Below are 27905 nucleotides of genomic sequence, written 5' to 3' on the forward strand. Positions count from 1 at the left end.
ACCCCAGATCATAACACTGCCCCCACAGGCACCCCAGATCATAACACTGCCCCCACAGGCACCCCAGATCATAACTTTGTTGCCAGTCCATGTGTGAAAATGATTCCTCTTGCTCCCTGAAACACTCTCTGATATATGAACCCGAGGAATCTTGGCATTGTTTTCTTGTACTATGCCCGCACCATCAGGGAAGTAAAAAATCCACTGATGGAACAATTTGGTCATTGAGTTTATTCATACACTCAGCAGACCTCAATTTTATGGACACATAATGTTTCTGAACTTAGTGCTGCCCAACTGAATCAACTCAAGATCATAACACTGCCCATAAAACCAACCCAGGTTATAACTTCCTTCTACAAAGTAACCCAGATCAAAAGACTACCCCTACAGGCACCCCAGATCATACAATTGGCCCCACAGGCATCCCAGATTATAACTTACCCCCACAAAGTACTCCAGATCATAACATTGCCCCCACAGGTACTTAAAATCATAACCATGCCCCCACAGGCATCCTAGATCATTGCACTGCCCATAAAGCAAACCCAGGTTATACCTTCTCTCTACAAAGTACCCCAGATCATAACACTGCCCTCACAGGTACTTAAACTCATAACCATGCCCCCACAGGCACCCTAGATCATTACACTGCCACTACAAAAGACCCTAGAGTATAGCACTGCCCCCACAGGTAACCGAGATCATAGCGCTCTCCTCACAGGCACCCCTAATTATAACAAAGCCCACAGACCTAAATAAATTTATTTGGCAAGGTGATATATCTCTATAAACATTATTAGTTCATAATACAGTTTATGTTCAGTGGTCCTTTGACTAGATGCCTGAATGGAGAACAAAGGGACCACCCCCTCCCCCATCTCTTTGGCATTGCTCTAGTTCTTCTTTGTAGAATAATTTTGTGTGCAATACTATCTGCCTCAATGGGATTGAAAGCCACGATACCATAGTAGTTTATCTAAAGGTTTCTACTGTGATAAAAATGTCATTGATCAGCATGGATGCCCTGTGCTGCCAGTGGTATGGACAGGGATCTGTAAAGCCTCAGTCCTTGCATTTGGGATCAGAATGATTAAGGTGTTCTCCTATGCATTCTGGGGGGTAAAGCCTTGTCCCTAGGGCAATCTACATTTTAATTTGGATAAGCTTATGCAATGCTCCAATGTTTATTTCCATCTAGAGTTTCATTTGTTATTGCCAAGATCTTGTATTGATGTTGGGACAGTCAGAGAGCTGCAGAAAGTCTTATCCAGCCCATTCTAAAGATTCTCATCGGGGTTTAGCTCTGGACTCTGTTGCCAGTCCATGTGTGAAAATGATTCCTCTTGCTCCATGAAACACTCTTTCACAATTTGAACCCAATGAATTCTGGCATTATTATCTTGGACTATGACCATGCCATCGGGGAAGATAAAAATCCACCGATTTTGGTCATTGAGTTCATTCATGTACTCTGCTGACCTCATTATTCTGGACACATATTGCTGGGACCACTTCTCTGCCATTGCTTCTTCCTGCACAGTGTGTGCAACACTGTCTGCCTATATGGTTCTGAAGATGACAATGCCATAATAGTTTAGCTGAAGCTTTATACTGTTAAACAAAAAGTCATTGATTGGCATGGACCCCTCCGTGTAAAGACTTAGTTCTTTTGAGGAGCTTACCTGGGAGGGTTTGTATGTCATATGTGGCATTTCCAAGTTGCAGGTCACCAACAGCACATGAGCTTAAAACAACCAAACTACTGAACAATCAGGCAAAAGCATTGTCTGTAATGTAAATTAAGGTTGACCCTGATGGCCACTTCCTTTCTACATGCACTCCAATACTTTGGATCGGCTTCCTGATAGAGAAAACAGCAGACCAGTAGGTCTGAGCAATGAGTGTCTGCACCTCCACTTGCAGATTTAGGAGGGTTGGTAATAACTTTGAAAATTCTATTTACATATTAACCATTACTTGAAATTTTAGCATTTGGGTTCAGAATGATTGAGACGCTCTCTCTTTTTGCCAAACTCTTGTATTGATGATGGGAGAATCGGAGAGCTGTGTAAAGTCTTATCCAGCCCATCCCAAAAAGTTTCAATAGGGTCTAGAGTCCATGTGCAAAAATAATTTCTCATGCTCCCTGAAACACTCGTCCACAAACTGAAGCCGATAAATCATGGCATTGTTATCTTGAATTATGCTCATGGCATCAGAGAAAAAAAACAAAATCCACTGATGGAAAAATTTCGTCATTGAGTTTATTCATGTACTTAGCTGACCTAATTTTTATGAACACTGAAATAATGAAATATGAAATAATGGTGCTGAACATGTGCTGACCAACTGAATCAACCCCAGATCATACCATTGCCCCTACAGGCACTCCGGATCATAACATATGCCCACACAGGCACCCTGGATCATACCACAGCTCCCACAGGCACCCCAGATCATAAGACTGCCCCCATAAGGAATGCCAGATCATACCAATGCCCCATGAAGCACTCCAGGTCACAACACTGCCCCCACAGGCACTCCGGATCATAACATATGCCCACACAGGCACCCTGCATCATAATACTGCCCCCAAGGGCACCCCAGATCATAACACTGCCCCCACAGGTACCCCAGATCATAACACTGCCCCCACAGGCATCCCAGGTCTCAAGAGTGCTCCCACAGGCATCCCAGATCATAAGACTGCCCCACAAGAATCCCAGATCATAACAATGCTCCCATGAAGCATTCCAGGTCACAATACTGCCCCCATAGACATTCCAGATCATAACATATGCCCGCACAGGCACCCTGGATCATAACACTGCCCCCACAGGCATCACAGGTCTCAAGAGTGCTCCCACACGCATCCCAGATCATAAGACTGCCCCACAAGAATCCCAGATCATAACAATGCCCCTACAGAGCACCCCAGGTCACAACACTGCCCCCACAGGCACTTCAGATCATAACACTGTCCCCACAGGCACTACAGATCATAACACTGCCCCCAGAGGCACTCCAGATCATAACACTGCACCCATTGGCACCCCAGATCATAACACTGCCCCCACAGGCACCCCAGATCATGACACTGCCCCCACAGGCACTTCAGATCATAACACTGTCCCCACAGGCACTACAGATCATAACACTGCCCCCAGAGGCACCCCAGATCATAACACTGCCCCCAGAGGCACCCCAGATCATGACACTGCCCCCACAGGCACCCCAGATCATGACACTGCCCCCACGGGCACCCTGGATCATTACACTGCCCTCATGGGCACCCCGGATCATAACACTGCCACTACAAAGTACCGTAGATCATGAAAATGTCCCTACAAGTATAAGGACCTTTATTTTCACAAGGCAGTATCTCTTCATGAATATTAGAAGTTCATAATCCAGGCCCTTTGAATATATTCCTAGAAACAGATGAATGAAGACTGATGGAACCCAAGCTCCCTAACTCTCTGCCATTGCTCTATTTCCTCGGTGCAGAATCATTTTCTGTGTAACTCTGTCTGCCTATATAGGACTGAAGGCCACACGGCCTTGGTAGTTTAGCTGAAGCTTTATACTGTGAAACAAAATGGTATTGATTGGCATGGATCACCTGTGCATATGTAAAGCCCTGGTTCTTGTGAGTTATGTGACTAGGAAGGTTTGGGTGTCACTTGTGGCATTTCCAAATTTAGCACTCAGGTCACCAACAGCACATGAGCCTAAAACAACCAAACAAACTACAAAACTATCAGCTCTGCTCATAAGCTTCTACCCCTGAAGAAGCCTACCACAAAACGTGTCGGTCTTATTTAATTTGGTCTAATTCCGGGGTTTCCGGGCATTCACCCTACTAAGGGTAATTGATTATTCATTCTGTTACTCATAAGGGACTAAAACCACGACACCCCCATATCTGTATACAAAAATCTCAGGCAGAAGCATAGTCTATAACATGGATGAAGGTTTGCCCCATTAGGCAGGAAATCATGGCATGGGATACTGTATATGAAAAGTCAAGGCAGGTGAAAAACAAATGATAAAAGCCAGGGTCCAATCCTAAGTTGTACTAACGACTTACAAAAAAAGGTACCCAAGTGCTGCACAGGGACAGATGCATGAAGCAGGATTTCAATCTAAAGCTGAGTGCATTCACATAATAATAATTGTGAAACCGGAGTGCTCTCTTAAACTGACACCTCTTTTCCATTGTTATCACTTCACACATACTTGGCCTTAAACAAGCAATTCTGTTGATCAGGGGAATTTCCAGGTCGTGAAGGTAGCTCTGTAATAATGCCAGCCACCCTGATGACCCATATGTGTCACTGATAAATGGCGTATCGTAAGTTCCAAGTTACTGATAACGTAACAGAAGCGTTGAACCTAAATATTGTATGACAGATTGCAGGGAAAAGACATAGCGGACGCACAGCTGGAATACTAAATATATATGTATTTTTGTTTGCTTTTAAATTACTCATTTTTCTTTATTTCTACATAACATTTTTTTTCCCGTTCATATAACTTGCTTGTTTAGGATAATATAGGGAATACATAAGGGTTTCCATGATGGCTGTAGCAGTGCTTTAATTTGCTGTGTTGGTTTAATGGTTCCTGTGTACTACGGCAAACACCTTTACCAGCATCGGTCCACTAAAAACAAGTGGTCAAGGACAGTCCTGTTGTCAGCTCAATGCGTCACCTACAATGTACTTGACACATTGTAAATATTCATTGCTGGGAATTTGGGAGTGACGTCCGGTGTCAGAATTACCCAATGTCACAAGGGTTATGACCCTAACAGTGCTACAAAGCCCAATGAGCCTGCTACAGAATTGGTTTCAATGCTTCCATAAATTTCCAGCTGTATATTAAATATCATAGCACATTCTCAGGGGCTGGAGAAGGAATGAAAATCATATTACTGAATTTCCATACTTTATTACACAAGTATTTTTAAAAAATAAGATTTGGTTTACCCATTACTACAGTATCAGTGATGTTGCAAGTCATCAGTAAGTGGATAGGCTGCATTCTCAGTGATGTCACTGGTCTCTAGTGATTGGATAGGCTGCATTCTTGATGTCACTGGTCTCTAGTGATTGGATAGGCTGCATTCTCAGTGATGTCACTGGTCTCTAGTGATTGGATAGGCTGCATTCTCAGTGATGTCACCGGTCTCTAGTAATTGGATAGGCTGCATTCTCAGTGATGTCACTGCCCCAAGTGAATGATTACACTAATTTCTTATTGATGTCATGGATGTTTAGTGAATAGACAGACTACATTCCATGTGATGTTATCAGTCACTAGAGAATTGATAAGCTGAATTCCCAGTAATTTTACAAGTCTCTTGAAAATAAGTATGCTGCACTCTCATTGTTTTTAGTAAACCGGGTGGGCTGTATATTCAGTGGGTTCAGTTTAAATCATTTTGGTGGGGGTGTCCATATTTTAAGTACTTTTTTTGCCTACACTTGTTTTTATCATTGCAGCAGGAAGAGTACAAAAGCGTAGGCTTTATCAGGTTGTGAAAACAGAATGGTGACCTTAAGCAATTGTTTAAAGAATAAAGATAAGCTGATAGTTTTCCTTTTACGAAGGGGGCGAGGAGTTCAGGTGAAAGTTGTTTGTTTGATTTTTTTTCTGCTCCTGATAATCTGTGTGAAATAAAGAATTTGCACACAGAGGTGAAAGATAATGTTTGGTTCATTTACTTTCACTGACTTATAAAAAACAGAGGTTGTAAAATGCCCTGTAGGATTTTGTTATGGTGCAGAATGTGGCCTCAGTAATACCTGGTCCAAGTTTTATTGTTATGGTTCAAAGAAGAAGTCCAGAGGGAAAAAATATCTTTTTTGTCCCTCTATCTTAGGCTACTTACACACATCCAATGGTTCTCGTCCGATAATCGTCTCAGGGCTGATATCGGACGAGAATCTGGCATGTGAACAGCGGCCATCGTCTTTCGTGAGAACAACCGTCCAGGTGGATCCACGGACACTGGACAACGAACGATCATAATAGAAGTGAAGGGGGGGAGAGCACAGTGGGGTGCTGCTCCATCATTTTCCCCCTCCCCTCTCCATAGAGCAGAACGGTATTGTATGTACAGCGCTCGTTCATGCATCGTGCAGTCCATCGTGAAAGATCCTTTCCAACGACAATAATTGCACGTGTGTATGCAGCTTTACTCCCCCCCTTTCTTCTTCCCATTATTTATTCCCTCTCACACCCCTGCTCCCCATTACATATTTCTTTCTCCTCTTTATTATGAGACCCTCATTGGTGTGCTAACCTTTGGATTGTTCCATTTATTTCCATTTACTACCACTGAAGGGCAGCACAGACCCTGACAGCGTTAATTTACCACCAATATTTTATTAATTGAGGGTAAATTTGGGTGGAGTGTTTCTAGTCGTATTTACATCGTAAATCAAAGCTGCATCACCTTCTCCCTAGAAACATTTCATTCCAATTCCCTGACTTCTTCAGCCCTGCAGCGTTAAATGTTTTGCAGGCCTGTTACAGCACAAATAGTAACATGTCTTCCCAGAGACGCTGAATGTTTATGAAATCCTTAGGTCATCGTTAATAAATACAAATTGCTTGTCACAGTTTGCTAGTTCAGGACCAACAAAACATAGGAGCTTGTCTCCCATGATGCAGAGGGAGTAATCCTATCTGTATACTGAACTGCTGAGCAGCAACACAAAGTCAGTAGATTCAGGTTTGTTATACTTACATAGCCAAGATCTTGTTAATACATACATTCATACAGAAAATGTGTGAACAGCCTTGGTCTTCACAAAGCACCATGAACCTGTGCACACTTTTAGGGGAACACATGCTATGTTCATTTTTGTTGGGGTCTCTTTAATTACCCAGAAAGATTTAAAAAATGGATCTTAACCCTAAAACATGGTGTCATGCTTAGGGAAATGGAGATCCTAGAGGGCGCTGTGGCTTGCACAGGGGCCAAGGTGCAGAATCCAACAGTAACCAGGCCTTCTCCAGAGCCTCTAGTGGCGAGGATGATGCACTGCTGATTGCCGCCAGTTTGCAGTCCTTAGGCACGCCAGGGTGGGCAGGATGATGCACGGTACCAAATTGCTAGGCTGATGAATTGTCAAGGAAGGCAGCAAGCAAGAAAAGTCAGGAACAAGCCAGGGGTCAAGAAACAGAAATCCAGGAAATGGACACCGGTGACACAGAGCCACTGCAGACGCAGGGGACACAGGAGACACTGGAAGCAACAGGAGGCACAGGTGACACAGGGATAACCACAGACAGAGAGGAACACTGAAACAGAACAAGGCAGGAACAGGCAAGGAAACACAAGGGCTGTACAGGGAAAGCAGCCCAGGGCCAGAACTGCCTGCATGTGCAGGGGAGAGGCGCCTGCGCTTTAGCGAGGAAAAGATGTGACACGGGGACCCCTTTGTTTGACCAGGCAGGTCTCATGGAGGAAGGGTATTAGGTGGGAGCAATTTACCTCTTATCTGTAGATTTTCATGGAAGATACTTCCTAAGAGAATTTAAAAGAGAAGTGACATTGTAAGAGAGCGGACTTGGACAGAAGAGACATTGTAAGAGAAAAGATTGGGGTAGAAGAGAGCTAAGGAAAAAAGATTTAGTAAGAGAAGAGACACGAGTAGAAGTGATTTTGGAGAAGAGACCAGGGGAGAAAAGATTGGGGTTGAAGAGATTTTGCAGGACAAGAGATGGAGGAATAGGGGACTTGGAAAAGATTGGAGTAGAAGAGATGCTGTGAGAGAAAAGACTAGGGGAAAATCAAATTTTTAGGTAATGATTTTGTAGGAGAAGGGACTTGGGGAGAAGAGATTTGTAAGAAAAATGACTTGGGTGGATGAGACCAAAGCATGGGGAGAGAAAACTTTATAGGACAAGAAACTTGCAGAGAAGAGAATTCGTAGATGATACTTTGGGAGAATATATTTTGCAAGGGAAGAGACTTGGGGAGAAAGGATATGTAAGAGAAGAGATTTGATTGGGAAAGATTTTGTAAGAGAAGTGATTTGTGTAAAAGAGATTTTGTAAAGAAAGAGATTAGGGTAGAAGACACATTTTGGTAGAAAAGCCTTGGGGAAATAAGAGATTTCTTACGAGGAGAGACCTGAGGTTTGTACAAGAAGAGGCTTGGCTGGACTTTGTAAAAGAAAAACATTTATAAAAATAGATTATCTACAAATGACTTTGTATTAAAAAAACATAGGCACTTTGTAAGAGATGGTGAATCTGTAAGATGGCTCTTTGCATTGCTAGGGAAAGTCCAAGAATGGTTTGTGGATGGTGATAACATTTGATTTATGTAATGTATGTTGAAATACCCCTGTGACCAAATGATAGCACAAGAACACAATTTGGAAACAGGGATGGAGAATTTTAACCATATACCAGGAAATATCTAAACAAGATTGGAATGTTTGGATTTTTTCACTAACAATGTATTTTTTAGTATCTTGACCCCTGTATACAAACCCCATGCTAAACTCTATGAACTCTTGCTTTTTTTTATTTTTATGAGAAAAGTTGTAAGTGGCTGAACAAGTGAGTCATATTACATTACTCTGAATCTCGGGAAGTCTTTAATGTGACTCATTCACACGCACAGGCCATTATTGATTCCCCACACATTTTACCAATTCACCTCCAAAATACAGATATGAACAATAGCACAAGCCGTTCTCTGACCCCTGAGCAGAAAGTGAACAAAATAAAGGAATGTGGATTAGTCACGTGTCAATGGTTTGTTATTTATGTGGATAGTGGAAATTGCAGAGAATTTACTGAAACATATTTTACAACGGTATTGCATGCAGATTGGTAAATTTGTATTTATTTCTGCTTCTTCCTGAGCAGCAAATGCTGAGATAAAACTTTAATTTACGTACAAGCATCAGATGGTTGTCTTTGTCCGATATGATTCTCTGATGCCAATTGATTCATATCATTTACTCATTGCTTTGTCTTGCTAAAATCTTCAAACATCAAAGAGTTAATAAATATATGAGAGGGGAAAAACCATTATTGAATATCTGACTTACAGCTGATGTGCAGGTTGTACAGGGCGTGAAGGTGCAAGGGTCAAATCCTGAAATGGGAGAGGACAGGGAAGGGTTAATAGGTGTACAAAGGAACAAAAGTGATACTTCTACATGATTATGTCAGCAGTGACCCTGAGGTTACAACAGTACAAAACAATATCAAACAATGTATCCTTAGCTTTTATCCTTTTACATTGACACTGCCAAATGAAAATCAGTTTTTTTCTTTTCATGCTTTAATTTCTCTCCAAACACTGGCAAAGCTGATTGACAAATGCTACACCTAGAACAAATTTAGCACAACTTTTCAGATCGAATTTAATTTGCTCAGTTTTCAGTTTGATTACACTAAAAGAAATGTTGACTGCTCATAGAAAATAAATTGATTATTCTACTACACAAAACATACACAGTCCATTCATTAGTATTGTTTCTTTCTATTTGTTCAAGATGCACATCTATCAATATGAGCACAGATTCCAAAATAAGTCACTTGTTCGACTGATGGAAAATTTGTTCTTTGGATTCTGCACTCCTAATTGCTTTTGGCTGAGTTATTTCAGAAAAAAAATGACTTTTGGTCTATTCCAGTGTTTCTTAACCAGGGTTCTGTGGAACTGTAAGGTTCCTCCAGAGGTTGTTAGGGGTTCTTTAGGCATTTTGTGCCTCCTAGGTCAGTTTAAGTGACACCAATGATGTTTTTGGCTATCTGTAAGGGTGTCATTTTTCCCAATGGCCAGCAATGTAAGAGGCATTCTTCCCACTGACCACCATGATAATATACTGTGAGCTGTGGATATAATAATTATAGAAGGGGTTCCCTGAGACCTGAAATTAAAGGTAATTAAAGTTGTCCCCCTATGTTAAAAAGTTTGTAGAAAGTCTGATCTATTCTATAAAATGATTGAATGGAGTGCTTAACTGAATGTGGAAATACCCTTTGTATGGCCAACACACTTGTGCGCTCACATGGAAATGCACAGTAGGGTGTTGCATTAAGAGAAACTTTTTTTTGGCCTTGACAGCTCATACTTTATTGCAAACTACTTTAATAAATAATATGACATGCGTTAACGTGCATGTATGCACCAATTAGATCTAAACAAGCCCTCAAGGTAGAGATATTTTAGAAATGAAAAATAACTTATTTGGAAATATATTTTCAGGTAAACCTTTAAATCCTCCAATTTGTAAAAACTTAGATTTTCGGGGAGTTGGGTGCCTTTAAGGCACAGAAAGTAATAGTGACAGATTAAGGCAGGTGAGTGAGTGCAACCATGACACTCCCGTGACACATGTCAGCATTGTGTGACACCTGAGCTTAGTGCAAACAAAGCAAATGAGGGAAGAGGAAAAAAAAAAAGTAAATTTGCAGGGAAAGTAAGTCCGTCCTCCCAGAGGTGACTAATCAGTGGAGTTCTTTGTGGAACGCCTTTATCTTGGAATCTGGCTCCTGCCTAACATTCCCATGCCAAGAAAACAACCCTTTTAATGAACTCAAAGTACCAGAGCACCCTCCTGACGAAGCTGATCCATCATCTAATTGGGCCTCTCTGATTGGCTGGGGATTGTTATGCAGCAAAGCTTTCTGACATCTCGGCTGTCTATATATACCATAGCTAAAATGTACTTTTACACAGCTGCCCCACGCCTGCTTCTGTTAACACTATGGCTGCCAAGATCAAAGCTGAGAAACTGTGGATGATGCTTAAGTCCAGGTACATCAGCCTGCACCACAGCATCCCTGGCACCTCAACCTGTGACCTGAAAACCAAGGGGCTCCCAGCACCCCCCCAGTGCCCGCACTCCGCGTCCAACCTGCCTGGACCCCCCAATTGGCCTGTGCTGGGCAGCCTTGTGGACATTCTGCGCAAAGGGGGGCTAAAGAGGCAGCACGAGGCTCTGGTAAATCCCAGCAAAGTCCATTTTTAATTTTACTTTTTTTTACTTTTTATCATTGTTTTAGATTTTTTTTATTCACTCTTCCTTTACTTTGATGTCTTTTTAGATAATTAACTATTCAATCAATATATTTTTTTATATATTGTTATGTTTTTAAATTGTTTTTGTGCTTTCTGAATTGTTGTCAGAATGCAAAGGGTTAACAGCAGCACGCTGCACCTCAAGTCTCTATAGTACAGCAAAGACAGCGGTATGCAAATATACTTTTTCAGTGTTCAGCAAACTGAGGTCTATTGCAGTTAGGTGAACTTTCCAGGTTGCCCATTGCTTAAATACTTTAACTCCTTCTAGCAACAGGTGTACATCCAAGCTGCCCCTCACATCTGCCCCATGTGCATTCATTGCAAGAGCACCTTGATTGTGCAAATTGCTGCAACTAAGTTGTCACAATCGCCTGGAAAGGAACACATCCACTGACACTGACATCCAATTTAAGTCATAAAATTTCTCTTATTTTCATATTCTATTTTATGATAAAACTATAATTGCAGTACAAGAAATTGATGTATATTCCAGTTTTTGGACAACTGATCAAGTTACCATTGATTATACCATTATAGCTGATCAAATTATTAGTCGTAATCTAATTGCTAAGCAATCAACATAAAATAACTGCATTGTCTAAAAATGTTTAAATCTGCATTCCGCCCAAAAAACAACCAAAATGGAATGGAATCATTTAGGTCAATTCAACATTTATGTAAATCAATTGACAATATTGCATTGACTTTCAAAGCAGAGCATAAGATAAAATCTGCCGGCATATCATTGTAATAATAAATTTTATTACCTGGGGTGGAGTGGAAACATTATAAAAATGTTACTGAAGCTTTCTGATGTTACTGATTCTGTCCTGACAGTAAATGGAATTCATAAATCCGAGCAAAGGGCAGAGAAGGTGTTGAAATAACATTATCACACGGTAGACAATCGTAGATTCCTTTATACTGATTGCAGTCATTTGGGACCTTGTGGGTTACTGGAGGTTATCCTTTCATTGCTCAGTGTTTAATCAAGCCTGACATTGTGCAAAACATTCTTCCATACCATAATACAAAATGATGCAAGGAACACAGAGAAGTAAATTCTTTTCGTTGTTCATCAGCTAGTGTTTCCTACAGGTTGTCATTTGCTAAACTGATTTTTTCCCTTTGAAGTGAAATAAGAATGATTTTGTGTTTGTTTATACACATCAAAATTCTCTTTACAATGAAACTGAAAAGCTGGCCAAAATGTTTATTTCAATGGAGCTGAAAAGCTCACCAGCTGGATTGACTGGTTCTCTCCGAGAATATGAATAATTATGCAATAATTAAAGTGTTAAACCAGCCAATTTTTTTCTAGTAAGGAGGCTTTGTAGTTTTTGTCAAGGCTGAAGGAAGGATAGTTGTGAATGAAGTTCCAAGTCCCCATTGTAGCCAATAAATACAGCTGTATTCAGGTTTGCATTACGAGACATCTGTAGCGGTTCTATTTCTAGGAATGCTGGTGTTGTAATATTACATCTCCATGTTTTCTCTCTCTCCAGGCCGGCTACCACAAGCAGTTTGGAAAAATCTTTCGCATGAAGCTGGGATCGTTTGACTCTGTCCACATCGGTGCTCCCTGCCTGTTGGAAGCCTTGTTTAGAGAGGAGGGCAATTACCCACAAAGACTGGAGATCAAGCCATGGAAAGCTTACCGGGATTACCGGGACGAAGCCTACGGTCTCCTAATATTGTACGTAAATATAAATGCACAGTCTATCTGTATAAAACTAAAATTTGCAGTCACTTGGGAACTCTGTTGGAGAGATCCCCCAACATCCTTGCAAGATTTATATTTAGTTTTTGAGGATTTAGAAGGAGAAGCTGGGCTCTCACTGTTGGAATATCCAAGAATTTTAGCTCAGGGAATGACATAACCCACCAGTTTCCATCTATCGCTAAAATGTTTTTGGGTGGGCTGACTCTTTATTTAACATTTGCAGATATGCAAGAATTCCGTGTATCAGAAACGAGCAGGTTAAAGTGAAGGTGGCAGAATGGAGAGAATATTCACCAATGTAGATTTTCCAGGATGCACACTAATGTAGGAGTCCCCAAACTCAAAACAGACCTGGATATTGGGTTTCAATCCAGGGGAAAACTCAGCTGAAGAGTCATTTCTGCATTCCAGATTTGTTTTTTTAAATAATTATCTAGGACATAAAATTCTCCCTGGCTTTCCTTTGTGTTGTGTAACAATCCTTACTCATCTTTGAAGTATGCGACAGATTGTTTTTTGCCTGATTTGTTTTATTTTTTGGGCAGAAAAGAAAATTTAGACCTAAAGCTAGTTTCTAACATTTTAGTGTTTTCCTGAAATTCAATATGGAAAGCTCAGAGGGTGGAATATGTGCAAATCGGCTACATTTTAGAAGTTATTTTTAAGCCTCCAAAGCAATAGCAATTTAAAACTTTCTAATTAAATTAGTAAGTAAACCTTTCTAATTTAATTACATACCATTTGCTATTACCTTGCAATATCATGCTCGTGAGACCTATCTTTTATCCAATGTCCAACAATCTCCTTTTAATAGAACTAAAGGGTAATTTTTGCATTTCAAACCCTGGGATTATTATTGCATGAGTGATGACAGCATGATCAGTTGATCTTATTCTGCTAATAAACTCCCTTGGATGAAGGTAGGAGAGTTGGTTCTGTGCTTGTTCCACCTGCGTGCCTATAGAGATACATCAGTGCCTAAGAGATAGCTCACTATAGTCAAGAAAAAGTATGAAAATCTGTCACTTGCACAAGGCAGACATTTTACATTTTGATTTCAGAGGTTCAAGAATAACATGAATAAATATAGTTTAAAATCCTTTAATAAACTTTGAACTTGTTATTAATAGTTGCGGGCCTATAATAATATTTGCAGATGGTGTGGCGTCTTTTTCCACTTGGTGGTAAGATTCATAAATAGAGATGAAAAGCAGGCAGACCCCGCCGACTTGCGTCGGCTCTCTATAGGGCCATTGTTCAGACCGGGTCGGGAATCACGTCAGTACGGCTAAAGCGACAGGCGCAATTAACTAACTAAAATATGAAATTGGCACTTTTTTATTGACCAAGATATAAAGCCATCTTGAGGTTTTCTGGGGAGGCATCATAATTTAGACAGGCTGGGTCCTCGTTTTTTGTTTTGATGTAGAGCTATTTCCAGAGTCAGGTTTCCATGATTAATTCCACAGTGGCCAGACTGTTTTCTTGCCGGTCTGGTAAATTGTGGCACCATTTAGTGCCACCGAGGGAGGGAGGTGGAGTGAATCATGAACTTCTTAATTCTATCTGTTAATATCTTCATTCAATTCCTACAACAGCACCAAGCAAGGCTAGAAAAATTAAACTGGATGGGAAATTCTATTTATAGTAAGCTGTAAGAATAAATTCAGTGGGTCAGCTTTATTAAAGATCTCCAAGACTGGAGAGGATACACTTTTATCTGTGAAGCTGGGTGATCCAGCAAACCTGCAATGGATCTGGTCCAGGATTCAAACAAATAGAAAATGACTGAAATTCATTCCAGGTTTGCTGAATCACCCAGCTTCACTGATGAAGGTGTATCCTCTACAGCCTTGGAGATTTTAATAAATCAGCCCCAGTGTTGGAGAAATATTTTCCTGAACACAATCACAGAACCTTATATATCTTCCATATAAAATGAGAAAAGCAGGGACCCTATCTGTAAAAACTACCTAATCTTTATCCCATAACCTCAACAAAAATGCAGATGTATTTGCTTTAAAATTGTAGGTGCTCCTTGTAACAGTGCAAGGGTAGTTCCTGATGCAGGAGGCTAAGGCACCGAAAATGTGTTGGCTCTCCTGAAACCTTAACGCTAACCTCCAACTGCATATTTGTAGAAAATGCTATCTGCCTGAGTAGCCGCAGCAAGTCAGATCAAGCCTGCCACTTTTCCTGGCCTTTTCTCCTCTGCCCGACTATCCTTGACATACCTATTTTATTAACTGGTCTTTAATTCTTTAATTCATGGAGGCTCAGCAACATGTGTGGATATGCAGTCTGTCTTGGATGACTAAACATCCATTTATCACGATAATTTGATATTTGCATTTGCTTATAGAATTTTAAATGATTGTATTTATGCTATTATATAGTAAAAAGCAACACAATAGGAAAAATAATTAAAACAATTATGCTGCCATAAGTGGTGGCAACTCCTATTCAGACCTACACTTTTATTAGCTTTTTCCCTTCAACTTCCTGGAAAAGGAAAACAATATCTTCATTATATTTGCAACTCTTTTTTATCTTTATTGATCAAAGGATGTTTTTTACACGATATACAGGGAGTACACCATTCGCAAGGTCTTTAAAATGAAATTAATGAAATAGATAGATAATGGTTGTGGCATGTCAAATGGAAAATTGAAATTATAAAGGGATATTACTGAATATACATTTAAAAAATATGTTTTCTTTAAATGCATCTGCTTCAATAGAATAAATGCTGCAAGTATCATACAAATTGTGAATCGATAGTAGAGAACATGTAGGGGCCTACAGCATGCTCAATGTGTCTCTACAGTCTGCATGGTTGGTACAAAAGCCTGTTTTGGGTAATATATTATCAATATATATATATATATATATATATATATATATATATATATATTAACTTTATATATTATATATATTTAAAAAACACAAAAAAACCACAAAGGATCATGAGTCTTGTTTTTATATTGCACATTAGAAGTTTGTTGGACTAATTCATTTATGTCTGTTTACAGGGAAGGGAAGGACTGGCAACGAGTTCGAAGTGCTTTTCAACAAAAGTTAATGAAGCCGACAGAAGTAGGGAAATTAGACACCAAAATCAATGAGGTAATTATAACGAGGTGTTTAAAATGTTACCAGAACTACTGAGAGAGTAAAGGGGAGAATAGAGAGAAAGCGGAAGAGAGGATACCGTGCATGGGAGGAGAAGGCAATGGGAGAGAAGGGGAAAGAAAAGGTAGAAGATGGACGAGTGGGGAGGAAAGAGAAAGTAGAATTACGGGAAAAATTAGGGACCAAGAGTTGGAGGGTGAGAGTGGAGAAGAGGGAAGAGAAATGAGAAAGAAAGATGGAAAAGGAAAATGTTGGAAGAAGGATGGTGAAAGGGGAGGAGAGGACAGAAATGGTGGGATCTAACAGAAGACGTGTGACTAGGGAGGGATAGGGAGTACTGACGAGGTTAGAAGGAGATGGGTAAGTAGGGGTGAGAATGGAATGAGACAAAAGGTGGGTGAGAAAGGGGGATGAATGAGGATAAAGACGAGAGGAGGTGGATGAAAAGGAAGCAAAGAAAATGAGGAATGAGAAAGTTGGGAGGGGTGGTGGATGAGTAGGGAGTAGGGAAGGTGAGGAATGAAAGAAAATGATAGAGGTATGTGTGAATAGAACATAGAAATAGGAAGAAAGTAAGGAAGGGTAGGAGAGAGGTGGTGGGTCATTAGGAATAAGGAAGACGGTTAGGAAAGGTTAGGAGAGAGGCGAGAGAGAGGGGAGAGGAAGGAGAAAAAAGAAAATGGGGGAGAGAAGGTTGGTTAGTGGGAATGCAAAAGGTAGAAGAATGAGAGAAAAGGTGAAAGTAGGAAGGAAAAAGGGGGAGGTGTAAAGGGGAGGGTGAGTGAAAAAGAGGTAGGTAAGTAGGTAGAATAGAGGGAGAGGAATGGGTGATTAGGTGGGGGAAAAAAGAGGAGATGGGCTAGTAGGGATGAGAAAGGAATGGAACAGAAGGTAAGTTTGAGAAGGTAGGTGAGCGGGGAGGAGGTGGGTGAATAGGAAACAGAGAATATGAGGATTGAGAGAGAAGGTAAGGAAGGGTGGGAGAAAAGTGTTGGAAGAGTAGGGAGTAGATAAGTTTGATTAGGGAATAGAGAATAAAAACAGAGAGAATGTGGTTGAGTAGGAAATAGAGATGTGAACAATGAGGGAGAAGGTAAGAAAGGTGGAAAAAAGATTGGTGAGTGGGAAGGCAAAAGGTAGAAGAATGAGAGAGGTGGATGAGGAGGTATGAAAAATTGAGAAGAATAAGAGAGAATGTGTGGGAAAAAGAGAAAGAGGAAGAGGAGAGAAGAGGAGGAATGAGAGAGAAGGTGGATGACAATGTATTGAGGAACTTTACAAGTCTTTCAAAGGTATCCATATTGTTTCCTTTCCACAGGTGATGGTGGACTTTGTGCAGAGAATGGACACTGTGTGCAATCATGAGGGGAAGATCGAAGACTTGTATTGTGAACTGAATAAGTGGTCTCTGGAGAGTGAGTTTCCTTTTGCATTTAAGTATTTTATTAGGATGTGAAAAGGGACCTGGAAGGAATCCTTGTGCTTAGGGAGAATGCTAGCTTGCTGGCTGTCCTGTTGATCCTCTGCTTTCACTTAGGGCAATCACAAAACAATATCAAAGCTTCCAGCCTGCAAACTTGTTTAGGTCACTATGTCACTTAGTAGTTGGAGATTGAGGACAGCAGCCAAGCAAATTGTATTTTTAGAAGGGATGGCAGGTATGTACATACATCAGGTTCCCTTTAAAGAAATACCAATAAGTTATTATATTGCTTTCCTAAGAATTAATGCTTTCTGTTCCATATTTGCATTACTCTACTGGTTTGTATTAAACTGTAAGCCTCATTGTCCAGCAATTGCAAAGATACCATTGTCGTCTTTGAGAGCTTATGAATACAATGTTGACATTAACAAATAACAGGTCTCTAAAATCTACATTATCACCCCAGGTTATTGACATTACCCTGACATTGAGCCACTTTCATTTAGCCTGTACATCACTCCCAGTTACCATTATAATATATGGATCTCTTTATTTCTCAGGTATCTGCTTGGTCCTCTATGAGAAGCGATTTGGCTTTTTACAACCTAATTTAGGAGAAGAGGCTTTGGACTTTATCACAGCTATAAAAACGGTATGACTATTGTTCTAGCAACAGCAGCGTGCGGCCACAGATTAAAACCATCAAGTCTTCTGAGAACAGGATATTAAATCACATCACGCCAGGGATCAGGAAATTTTAGGGAGTTATAAAATGCTGGTAAATATAAATAAAATCACAGAGCTGGAAGGCAGAATTAATAACATTCACATATCTGATACTTAGGTAACCTTTCGGTATAGCTTATTGTTCCATGACGGCTATCCTTTTAGGCAAAAGTAGAGATCACTGGAAGGTATTTAGAGGTGTTAATGAGCAATGTATATTCATGGCACCCCTATGCATTATACGTGCATTAGTGAAAAACAGAAGCTGCACAGAATATCCCCATAGATTTCTATCCTGGGTTATGACTCAAGACAGTGATTGCACTGACAAACTGAAGTTTTTTAATTGTATGAATGTTCTTTGCTTCGTCTTACAGATGATGAGCACCTTTGGTTTAATGATGGTGACACCAGTGGAACTGCACAAACGCCTTAACACCAAAATCTGGAAGGATCACACCCATGCCTGGGACAGTATCTTCAAAACAGGTAGAAACCATCACCTATCCAAGTCAAGTCCATCTCCGGTTAAATTATTCTCCCCATGTATCCAAAACCACATTTTAGTTTTGGCCAATAATGGGTTGGTGGGGCCATGAAGTTTTCCTCAAAGTTGTAAAAATAAATCAAAAGTTCATGACGAGTTCATGACAGTTCATGTTCGGGTTCATGACAGCCTATACTTTATTAATTCCTATGCAGCAATGTCTGTAATAAGTAAAACGAGCCCACGGTGTATGTCAATCATTCCATTCTCTTCCTGCCGCTACCAAAGGGATTGACACAAAACACCATGAGCGTTGTGATTTTTATCTGTGCCATTTATTTATGTAGTGACTCCCGCCACCCCACCTTCCCCAGCAAGTCTCTTCTTTCTTGCCATGATATGGTGTTATCTTTAAACTTCTTCCCCTCAGCAAAGTGTCACATAGATAGAAGACTCTCCAGTAAAGAGGAGGAGGATTTCCTCTGCACCATCTACAAAGACAGCAAGTTATCCAAGAAAGAGATGTACGCCACCATTACTGAGATGCTGATTGGGGCCGTAGAAACGGTAAGATATTGTAGCTTAATGCAAACCAAGAAACTAGGTGAAATCTTCAAACACCATTTCTTTTGTTTTTCTTCCCTTAAAGTTCTATTTCTAAGCCTTCCATTTACGCTCTCTTTTTCTTGTCTTTTCTTTTTTTTTTCTCCTCTGTTTCTTTTTTTTTACTATTGTTATGCTTTTACACCCCTTTCCTTTTTATTTTTTTGAATTCTTTTCCTTACTGTCTTGCTTTTCTTTTTCACTTCTCTAGATTCCTCTTTTTTCATTCTTTTTTATTTCGCTTTCTTTTCTGTTTCTTAACTTTGTCTTTTCTTTTTCATTTCTTTTCTTTTTCCTCTCCTATTTCTTTCTTTCCTTTTAATTCTCTGTGTATTCAGATGACAAATATTTATTAGACTTTCAATATAGACAGCTCATGTTGAACTTTATTAATTACATTGTCTGATAGATTAGATATATTTTTTGTTAATTATTGTTGAGGAACTTTGTCACATGATATTTTTTGCCTAATTACCTTCACATTTCACACTTTTATTTTTCTGCAGGTGGCAAACAGTTTACTCTGGGCCATGTTTAATCTCTCTCGAAACCCACACATCCAAAATAAGCTTTATGCAGAAATTCAAAGCGTTTTGGCACCAGACCAGATGCCAAGCGCAGAAGACTTAAAGCACATGCCATACCTCAAGGCCTGCTTAAAGGAATCAATGAGGTAGGTCTCCAAATGTCAGTTTTATGGGAAACCTAAAGACTTTAAAAATTTGCAAACCTGAGATTGCAGGAAACGTAAGCAGGAAGCGTGCATGGCACAAATAGGGAGCTTCATATTAAAGGAAACATGTTCATTGGGATTGGTGGACAGATGCATGCTAATCATGAAAATTAATGTATTATTGTAGTAAAATGGTTTGCTACACTTTAAAAGAAAACTCTGAATGGTCCTAAAAACTGAAAATGGTCCAAAAGAAAAAGAAAGAATCACTAATTGTTTGTTTAAACATAAGAACCCAATTTGTGACCAGGTACCTACTTCATGCATTTCCTTTACAGCAGAGCTCAGATGGGGGAAGGAGTAGCAGTGCAAACAGCCAATCATTTATTTAGTGCATTTTGGTTCACTGCAAGCTAAATTCTCTTTACTATTCCTCTCTGCTTATCATACTTCTCCTTATCAGAAACAAATGACAAATCTTGCCTGTTATTAATGTTTTACCGGAAGTCCTGAGTGCTTTATGATGAATATAGTTCTTATCCATCACCCCACAGAGGTGAGATACATGGACACCCTTCTGATATTAATGTTTGATTTGCAGGATAAACCCCTCCGTGCCATTCACCACTCGCACCTTGGATAAGGAGACAGTGCTAGGGGATTATGTACTACCCAAGGGAGTGAGTATTTATGGTTATCTGAGAATTATTGTGCAAAATAATCTACACAGCTGCTATTGACTAAACAAGGCCACATTAACGGAGGAAGTTGTGGATGAAATGTGATTTTTATAGCTCTAATATCCCCACTACAGTCACACACTATTATTATACATTTATATAGCTCTGACATATACCGCAGTGCTGTACAGAGACACACTATTATTATACATTTATATAGCTCTGACATATACCGCAGTGCTGTACAGAGAACACTGAGCCAGTCCCATGAGTCTCTGTACAGAGGAGCTGACACTCTAATGTCCCCCCACAGTCACATGCTATTATTATACATTTATATATCTCTGACATATACCATAGTGCTGTACAGAGAACACTGAGCCAGTCACATCAGTTTCTGTATAGAACAGCTTACACTTTGAATTATTATTATTATTTATTCAAGTCTAAAATACTCCCTACTGCAATTTGGTTAGACGCCAGTTTAAACTGGGTTGTGGGTGGAAACTAGATTATCCATGCAAATGTGGAGAGAACATAACCACTTCATACAGAGAGTGCCCTTGTTGGCAATGAACCCAGGACCACAGTACCGCATGGCAGTATGATGCTAACCATTTGGTTGATATTCTACTTAAAACACAACCCTTCTTTTAGTTATAACTGCCTTATTCTCGTTCTGAATTACCTAGAGAGTGAAATGATCTTGTTTTGTAAACCACATGTGACCTGTTCTGTTCCATCTAATAGCCCCATGTCATATAATTGGTGATTTTTGCAAAAACGCTGAGAAAATACTTATTTGCTAAAAATTATTTTAGGGACCTACCACAGATTTGGGTTGCTGGCAGCAAAGAATGCTGAGTCATCGACCTTTTTTGCCTTATTGCAGTTTCTAAAGGTTGAGAAGACGGTTGCATGTTTGCGTCAATCATTATGTAACAATTTCTGCAGCGTATCCTAACATTGAGCTGATATTGGCAGATTGTAGGATCATGACACCCTGGCCTCCTTAGCTTGGCAAGTGTTCCTGCAGAATAGGTCAGACTCCGACAAGTGTTACATAATGATTTCTGTTTACTGAAAGAGGAAATGAGAAAATCTACTACTGTGAGCGATTGTTTAGGGGTCATTTTACATGTTGTATTTTATATTTTGGATAGACTATTGCGGTGGCGTGCAAGGTCACATTTGCATTCTCAAGTTAGCAGTGGGTTGCATTTTTTTTTCTGGCAGCTGTACATTTCATAATAAAATCAGCAACAGACATACATATAATGGAGATGACCCCTTTTCAGGAAGCTCCATGTTCAGGGACCCTTTTCACCAGCATACTGCTGGCGGGACACCCCTGTATGAAAGTGACTCGCCATCATGGCTGTACTAGGGGTAGCATAGGCAGCAATAATAAGCCCCCACCATGGTTGTCAGTGGCATTGACAACATTAAGCCCCATTTCAAGTTCTTAAGTCCCTATAAATACCCCCCACTTCACGTTTGCTTAAAAGTAGCAATAATTACCCCGTCCTGTCATTTGTTCGGGGTATAGAGAGTAAATACCCCATTCATTTGAAGTGGCAGCAATAAATACCTGTTCTATCTGTTGGTGTACAGTGGCAGTAATAAATACTCCTCCTCTCTATTGGAATGCTGTGGCAGTAATAAATATCACTCTTCCAATTACTGTGGTGTCATTAGAATGAAACATCGTTTTGTTTTCCGCAGACGGTCCTGACCATTAACAGCCATGTGTTGGGTTCCAACGAAGAATGCTTCGATGACTGGTCTGAGTTCCGACCTGAACGTTGGCTGCAGGTCAAGAGCACCATTAACCCTTTTGCCCACGTCCCATTTGGCATCGGAAGACGGATGTGTATTGGCCGACGACTTGCTGAGCTTCAGCTACAGCTCGGTATTTGCTGGGTGAGTTGCATGGCAAGATCTGGCATTGTTTGGAACAATTAGACACAATGGTCACTTAAAAAGGTTGCAAGCCATGACATGGGGTGCAGGTTAACCTTATCGAATCTCCTTTGGATCTATCAATAACTATGTAAAACACAAGAGCCTGCCTTGTTGGACAAACATGGCCTATTTAGATAGACCCTCACATTGCATAGTTTTCAAAGCCTACCTGACTTGTATAATGCTGCTTCAGTGTCTTGAATGAGTGCCCACCAATGCTTGTACTGGCCATGAAACAGCTAGAATGTATAGACTAGTCATTCAGGTTTAAGTAACACCAAACACCGCTAGATGATCCACAAGGCAACCTAGGCAGGAGCTTGGGGCCTGGTGGATTTCCAGAGGACCCCGTTACAACCAATAGCTTGAAAACCAAATGTAAAAAGGACAAAATGCTCCCTCTTGCTGAGCTGTGAACTTTCTTTATGGTGCCCCTTATCCTGCTTAAGAATTCAATTGTCGACCTGCTGAATGCCCCTCTGCCCGGACATGGCCACAACCTTCATGTCCATGCAGTAAATCCACAGAATAGTACATTTGGTCACAGCCATAAATCTGACTTCTACTTCTAAGAAGGAGTTTGTAAATCGGTTGGGGTCCAATCAACCCAGTGCAAATAGAGCAGCTTTGTTGTGCCTGTTGCAGTCATTATCAATGGTGATTAAAGTGATGGTGCGGGGAGTTATTACTACTCTGATCCTGTATATGAATTTCTTTGGTGACCTGGTAGGGATACGTGCCTTAACTGGACATATATATGACTATATTTGCCTTGAAGTTCCTGTTGTAACCAATGCTCTTGCTGAGTACAGAGCTGGGAATAACATCTCCCCAGAATGTCACATCTGAACAAAAAAAGTATTCAGACCATTCAGAAAGAACTTTTTCTTTTCGTGCTTCACGTGTTGGTGGTGCAATGTCAGAGGTGGGGCTCAGACACCGCAAACCTCCCGCTGACGGTAGTGGCATTAAACAGGGCGGGCAAGGATACTGGATTATTCTGGGTGTCTGGAAATTCAATGATAAGTGCATTAGCAGCCTCTCCCAGGATCAAATACCGAGATGGAATTGTTAATAGGCTACAGTAATAAACAACTCTGATATTAAAAAATGATTTTCGGCAGACGGGACAGAGCCAGCAGAGCTGCACACCTAAGATTTAACCATTCTCAGTGTGGACAAGTCAAACAATGCTTCGGTGTAGACTTCATTGTAGATCTTTTTGGAAACTTACATTGCATCCATGATAGCCAAGTAGCAAAACGAGCACCAATGTCTATTGCATCCTATGGTGTTTCCACTGCTTAGGCTACATTTGCCCTGCCTTGTGCATGTTCATTTTACTTTTTCTGACATCAAAGTCTGAAACTATTTTAACCGCTTTACCCATATGATGATGAATGCAGGGGCTTAACAGTAATAGGAAGCTAGTGATTGCCTCGGTCTCCCTGAGGCTTGGGGCATTGATCAGTCATATGCTTCACCCCTCTTTGGAGAAATTTGTGCACCGCTGTGCAAGCAGTCTGATATCTCAGCCTTATTATATTACTTTTGATGTCAATGTCTCATCCCACATGTTGAATATCTCAGGCAACAATCATCTGACACAGCCTAAAACCTATATAGTATGTAAGCATGACCGAATAAATATAAATTGGATGGCCTGTTTAGGTATTGTTAAATAACATGCATTGTATGTTGCACAATGAGATTAAATATATGGTTGTCCACTTTTGCAATGTAGATCTCCTTTTTTATTTTCCCTTTTGCAGTACATTAATGCTCTACATTTTTCTTGCAGCTCGTTAGAAGGTATAATATTGTAGCGACCGATAATGATCCTGTGGATACCATCCATTCAGGGACACTGATGCCCAGCAGAGATTTGCCAGTGGCATTCCTTCGCAGGTAGATGCAGGTGAGTCGGTGCCATCTGGTATGCATGTGTAGGCAAACTGATGAAAGATGTGTTGGCCACCATTGGCGAACCTTTATGTCACATTTGCATCCTTTTCAGTGCCTTTCTCTCAGTGCTGTTTCCCAGCCACATAATGTGCAGATGTAGCACCGGATGTATGCTCAGAATTGTGTTAGGGATACAGTTTATAGCAGAATGGAGAGGAGACACAGTGCTGATTGCGTGCCAACAGGGAATGAGTTAAAACATTTACTTCCCAATCTGGGAACTTTTCTTCCGCCCCTCCAGGAAAACTTTTGCCTGTGACTCACCGCTGCACTGTGTAAGATCCGTCAGATCAAATGAGTTCAGAGCTTTTTTGTGAGATGGATTTGCATCCAAACCCTCACTGATCCCGGGGAAATTGCATAGCGCTCACGCAGCTTGTTTTTTCTCTGTTTTCTTAGCACAGAAAAGTGTTTGTTCTTGATCTGTGGTTTACTCATTACCTCCCCCCCAAATGGAAATTTAAGTGTTTTTATCAAAGATGAACTCCAGCTAAAAGATAGTAAGGAAAGGTTAGATGGCCTGCTTTGTCATTTGGGATATTCACCCTCAAAATTCAACATTCCCTCTGCGTTGGACACGTAGTAGAGAGAACTGGAATCTCACTAGGTCTTGCCTACTGGACAGAGGTCAGACACAACTGCAAATAGGAGGAATTAGCTCCCATCCAATATCAATAAAAACACATTTGTAACATTGTATTTGTATTGTATTTGTATTTCTACATCATTCTACAACTGCGTTTTATGTACCCATATGATGATTTCTTCTTTCTGTCATGGGGAGAAATGTGCCCACAAGACAATGGCAGTGAATGTTTGCACCCAATTCTTCTGGTATTTTGTAGCAGTGCAAAAGAACGAAAGAAACAAAATAAACTATACAATGATTGTATCACCAATATCTTGCAGTAATAAAACAATATAAAGTCAGTTAAAGTGAAATGCGCTGAGTTTGTAAATGTCAATTTCATCACCACGTTTTGATGACGGTGCGCCTTTCTGTTCACAGTGTCTTTCCACGTTACGCACTTGAAGATGACTGAGCGAGCTGTATCTAGTTTCTGCTTCACTTACTGACTGCGCAGATTCCAGGCCTTGAACCCTGTGAGATAAGATGAGCTGCCGATTTTTACAGCCCTCCCCTGGAGTCAGTGCGCCGAAACTGGCAAAGGTCGATCCGATGACGGAAGCGCAGAGCCGCCTACTCTGCTTGCAAACCTAAACAGAGGCGGTTGTACAACCAGTGCTGTTTGTTTTTGTAGAAAAAGGTCAGATCTTGCAACAGTGATAGAAGAGAATGCTGCTTTAGACATGAGGGAGATAACAGCTGGAGAATCGCTTTGTCGCTAAGCTTCTCACGACAAAAAAAAAATGATGCAGTCCTAAAGGGTCTCTTCGCCTGTTGGTTACTTGCACACAGGTTGTACCTATAGAGATTGTTGCACCTGTATTCACAGCTCTGCCTATCTGCTTGGGCTATTATGAGAGCATTTGCTCTTTGGTGTCCCTTTAAAATTGTTGTAAAAATGACGTGAGACAGCATAAATGGCCTTGTGCAAAGCAATTTTAGGTTTGGCCTTCTGCAATTTGGCATTGTTTTGTAATGCCGGATTTATTGTGGCAGAAAACTGGTACATATATTTTTGATGCAAGTTGCTCTTTTTGCATGCTATTTACCAGAAAAAATGAATTGGTCACATCCAACAAACTACTTACCAATTATTTTATCTTCGATCCCAATGTTTCTCAATCAGGGTTCTTCCAGAGGTTGCTAGGGGTTCCTTGAGCAATGAGCAATTTGTGCCTCTCGGGTCAGCTTAGGAGACATCAATATGCAAAGGGTGGCATATGCCCTAATTCCAGCTATGTAAGAAGCATTCATGCAACTGACTTCCTCACTCATGTACTGTAAGCTGTGAATATAATAATTATTATTATTATTATTCCCAGAGGTTTTTTTTCAAGGGTTCCCCATGTTATAATGGTCAAGAGACACCACTCTCGGCTATATCCTCCTAAGCAGCCAAACTCAACCAGGGTTCCATGCAACCCTAGGGTTCCCCAACATCTTAGTAGAGCTTTGGCTGTTTGACTTCCCATGTGTTGGTGACCTCTTAAGTCCCTTGGCAGAGGGGCCAAAGCTCTATCTATAAGGGCCACCAACTAAAGGTGTATTTTCCATTGACCACTTAAGCTTTTACCATGGGTTGTCCAAAACCTGAAATGATTTCAATCTGGCTAAAAAAATGGAAAAAAGGCTGCCCTAAACAACTCAAATAATGAATAAAGGGAATTACTACAATTGTATCTTTAGCCACATGCAAATGTAATTTGTCATACCCAAAATAGTCCTAATCCTTAACATAAAACCAGAAAATAACATAACCCACCCCTATCTTTAAATAGTAGTAGACACAGCCAGCTGGCACTATCTCAAAACTAAAATATCAATTTTGAATGGAACTGGCCCATTTAAAAAATATTTGCATTTCTCTATTTCTCCATTTCTGCATTTCTAGTTTAAAACCCAAAGGAAAATGTATAGGTTACCCCTTGTGTAGATTCTCCTGAAAAGCCATGTCCTTTAATAAAGCTGAAAAGTCCACTTTATGCAGCAAGAAAAATTTTCTAAGTATTGTCTTTTGAAATGTGTGTTCTATAAAGATACTATGTATATTGTAACTGTATAAATATTTCAATGGATTCAATAGCTATAAATGTATTCATCTTTTGAAAATGACAACTGTAACATAACGCTATTTATTTTTATTAGCTTTTTTATGTATTAAATAAAAAGCAAAAAAAAAATGAAACCTGTGCTGAGTTGTTTGTGTTTAAAGAGAATGTAGACTTCATTTAGCTCTGTCTGTTTTTAATACATACAACATACATAAGATTGTGTTGAGTACACGTCGTAATAAATATCGGTGGCTCATTTACAGCTGCCCATTTTAAGGTTTTGCTGCACCATAATGCACTTGTCTCTTATACTGTCTGAAACATGTTAAAGAATTATTATGTTAAGAGCCATCAATATAAATATAGCCAAAACATGCTAAAGGTGGAACTTTTTTTACATTTACTTATAAAAAGCCTTCCATCAAAGCACAAATGGCACCCAGTGAGTCCAACGTTATCTTGGGTTTTCTGCATCCAACACCATTATCTTCTTTCTTCTGGGTTCTTCCTCACGCCACCCAATCTCATACTGCACAGGTGTGAGTTCAGGTGAGGTGTCTTTCTCCAAATGTAATAAAAATGAGAGCCAATCAGTGCACGCTCAAGAGATTGAAGGCTTGTTTTTTTACATTAGAGAAAAGCCCCTTGATGATGCCGATCATGGGTATGTGAATAGGGGCAGCCCACAGCCTCCTGGGATTATGTGGTGCAAGTATCCCAGGAAGCTTCGGGTTTCCCCTTCAGCCTTTACCACCGTGGCCAAAAAAAAAAAAATCACCCT

General features: G+C 40.3%; 1 protein-coding gene and 1 long non-coding RNA gene across 3 annotated transcripts in view; one reads left to right on the forward strand and one right to left on the reverse strand.

The window, feature by feature from the left end:
* LOC140332926 (uncharacterized) overlaps positions 1-12601 on the reverse strand; it is an 18479-nt gene extending 5878 nt beyond the window's left edge. Inside the window, exons 1-2 of the long non-coding RNA XR_011921254.1 lie at positions 11836-12601; positions 9084-9130 (exon numbers count right to left, since the gene is read on the reverse strand). This is a non-coding gene — a long non-coding RNA (uncharacterized lncRNA). The remainder of the gene's footprint in view (positions 1-9083; positions 9131-11835) is intronic.
* On the forward strand, positions 10700-27258 carry CYP24A1 (cytochrome P450 family 24 subfamily A member 1). 2 transcript variants are annotated; one of them, XM_072414178.1, is made up of 12 exons: positions 10700-10988; positions 12574-12764; positions 15824-15917; positions 17242-17338; positions 17907-17998; positions 18450-18561; positions 18990-19126; positions 19669-19835; positions 20437-20515; positions 22241-22438; positions 24282-24398; positions 25455-27258. In XM_072414178.1, exons 1-11 carry the CDS (start codon positions 10752-10754, stop codon positions 24390-24392), a joined length of 1515 nt encoding a protein of 504 aa, XP_072270279.1. In that variant the 5' UTR covers positions 10700-10751; the 3' UTR covers positions 24393-24398; positions 25455-27258. The 2 variants fall into 2 exon arrangements, with proteins under 2 accessions (XP_072270279.1, XP_072270280.1); XM_072414179.1 differs by having other exon boundaries at positions 10733-10801.
* The last annotated feature ends 647 nt before the right edge of the window (positions 27259-27905 follow it).

The sequence above is a fragment of the Pyxicephalus adspersus genome, chromosome 6 (assembly GCF_032062135.1).
Source record: "Pyxicephalus adspersus chromosome 6, UCB_Pads_2.0, whole genome shotgun sequence".
Taxonomy (NCBI): domain Eukaryota; kingdom Metazoa; phylum Chordata; class Amphibia; order Anura; family Pyxicephalidae; genus Pyxicephalus; species Pyxicephalus adspersus.

Excerpts from the sequence above, each read along its gene's own strand:
- CYP24A1 (XM_072414178.1), top strand. The coding sequence starts at position 10,752 with ATGGCTGCCAAGATCAAAGCTGAGAAACTGTGGATGATGCTTAAGTCC. Across the intron at positions 10,989-12,573 it reads AGAGGCAGCACGAGGCTCTG|GCCGGCTACCACAAGCAGTT; the intron begins GTAAATCCCAGC and ends CTCTCTCTCCAG. Across the intron at positions 15,918-17,241 it reads TAGACACCAAAATCAATGAG|GTGATGGTGGACTTTGTGCA; the intron begins GTAATTATAACG and ends TCCTTTCCACAG.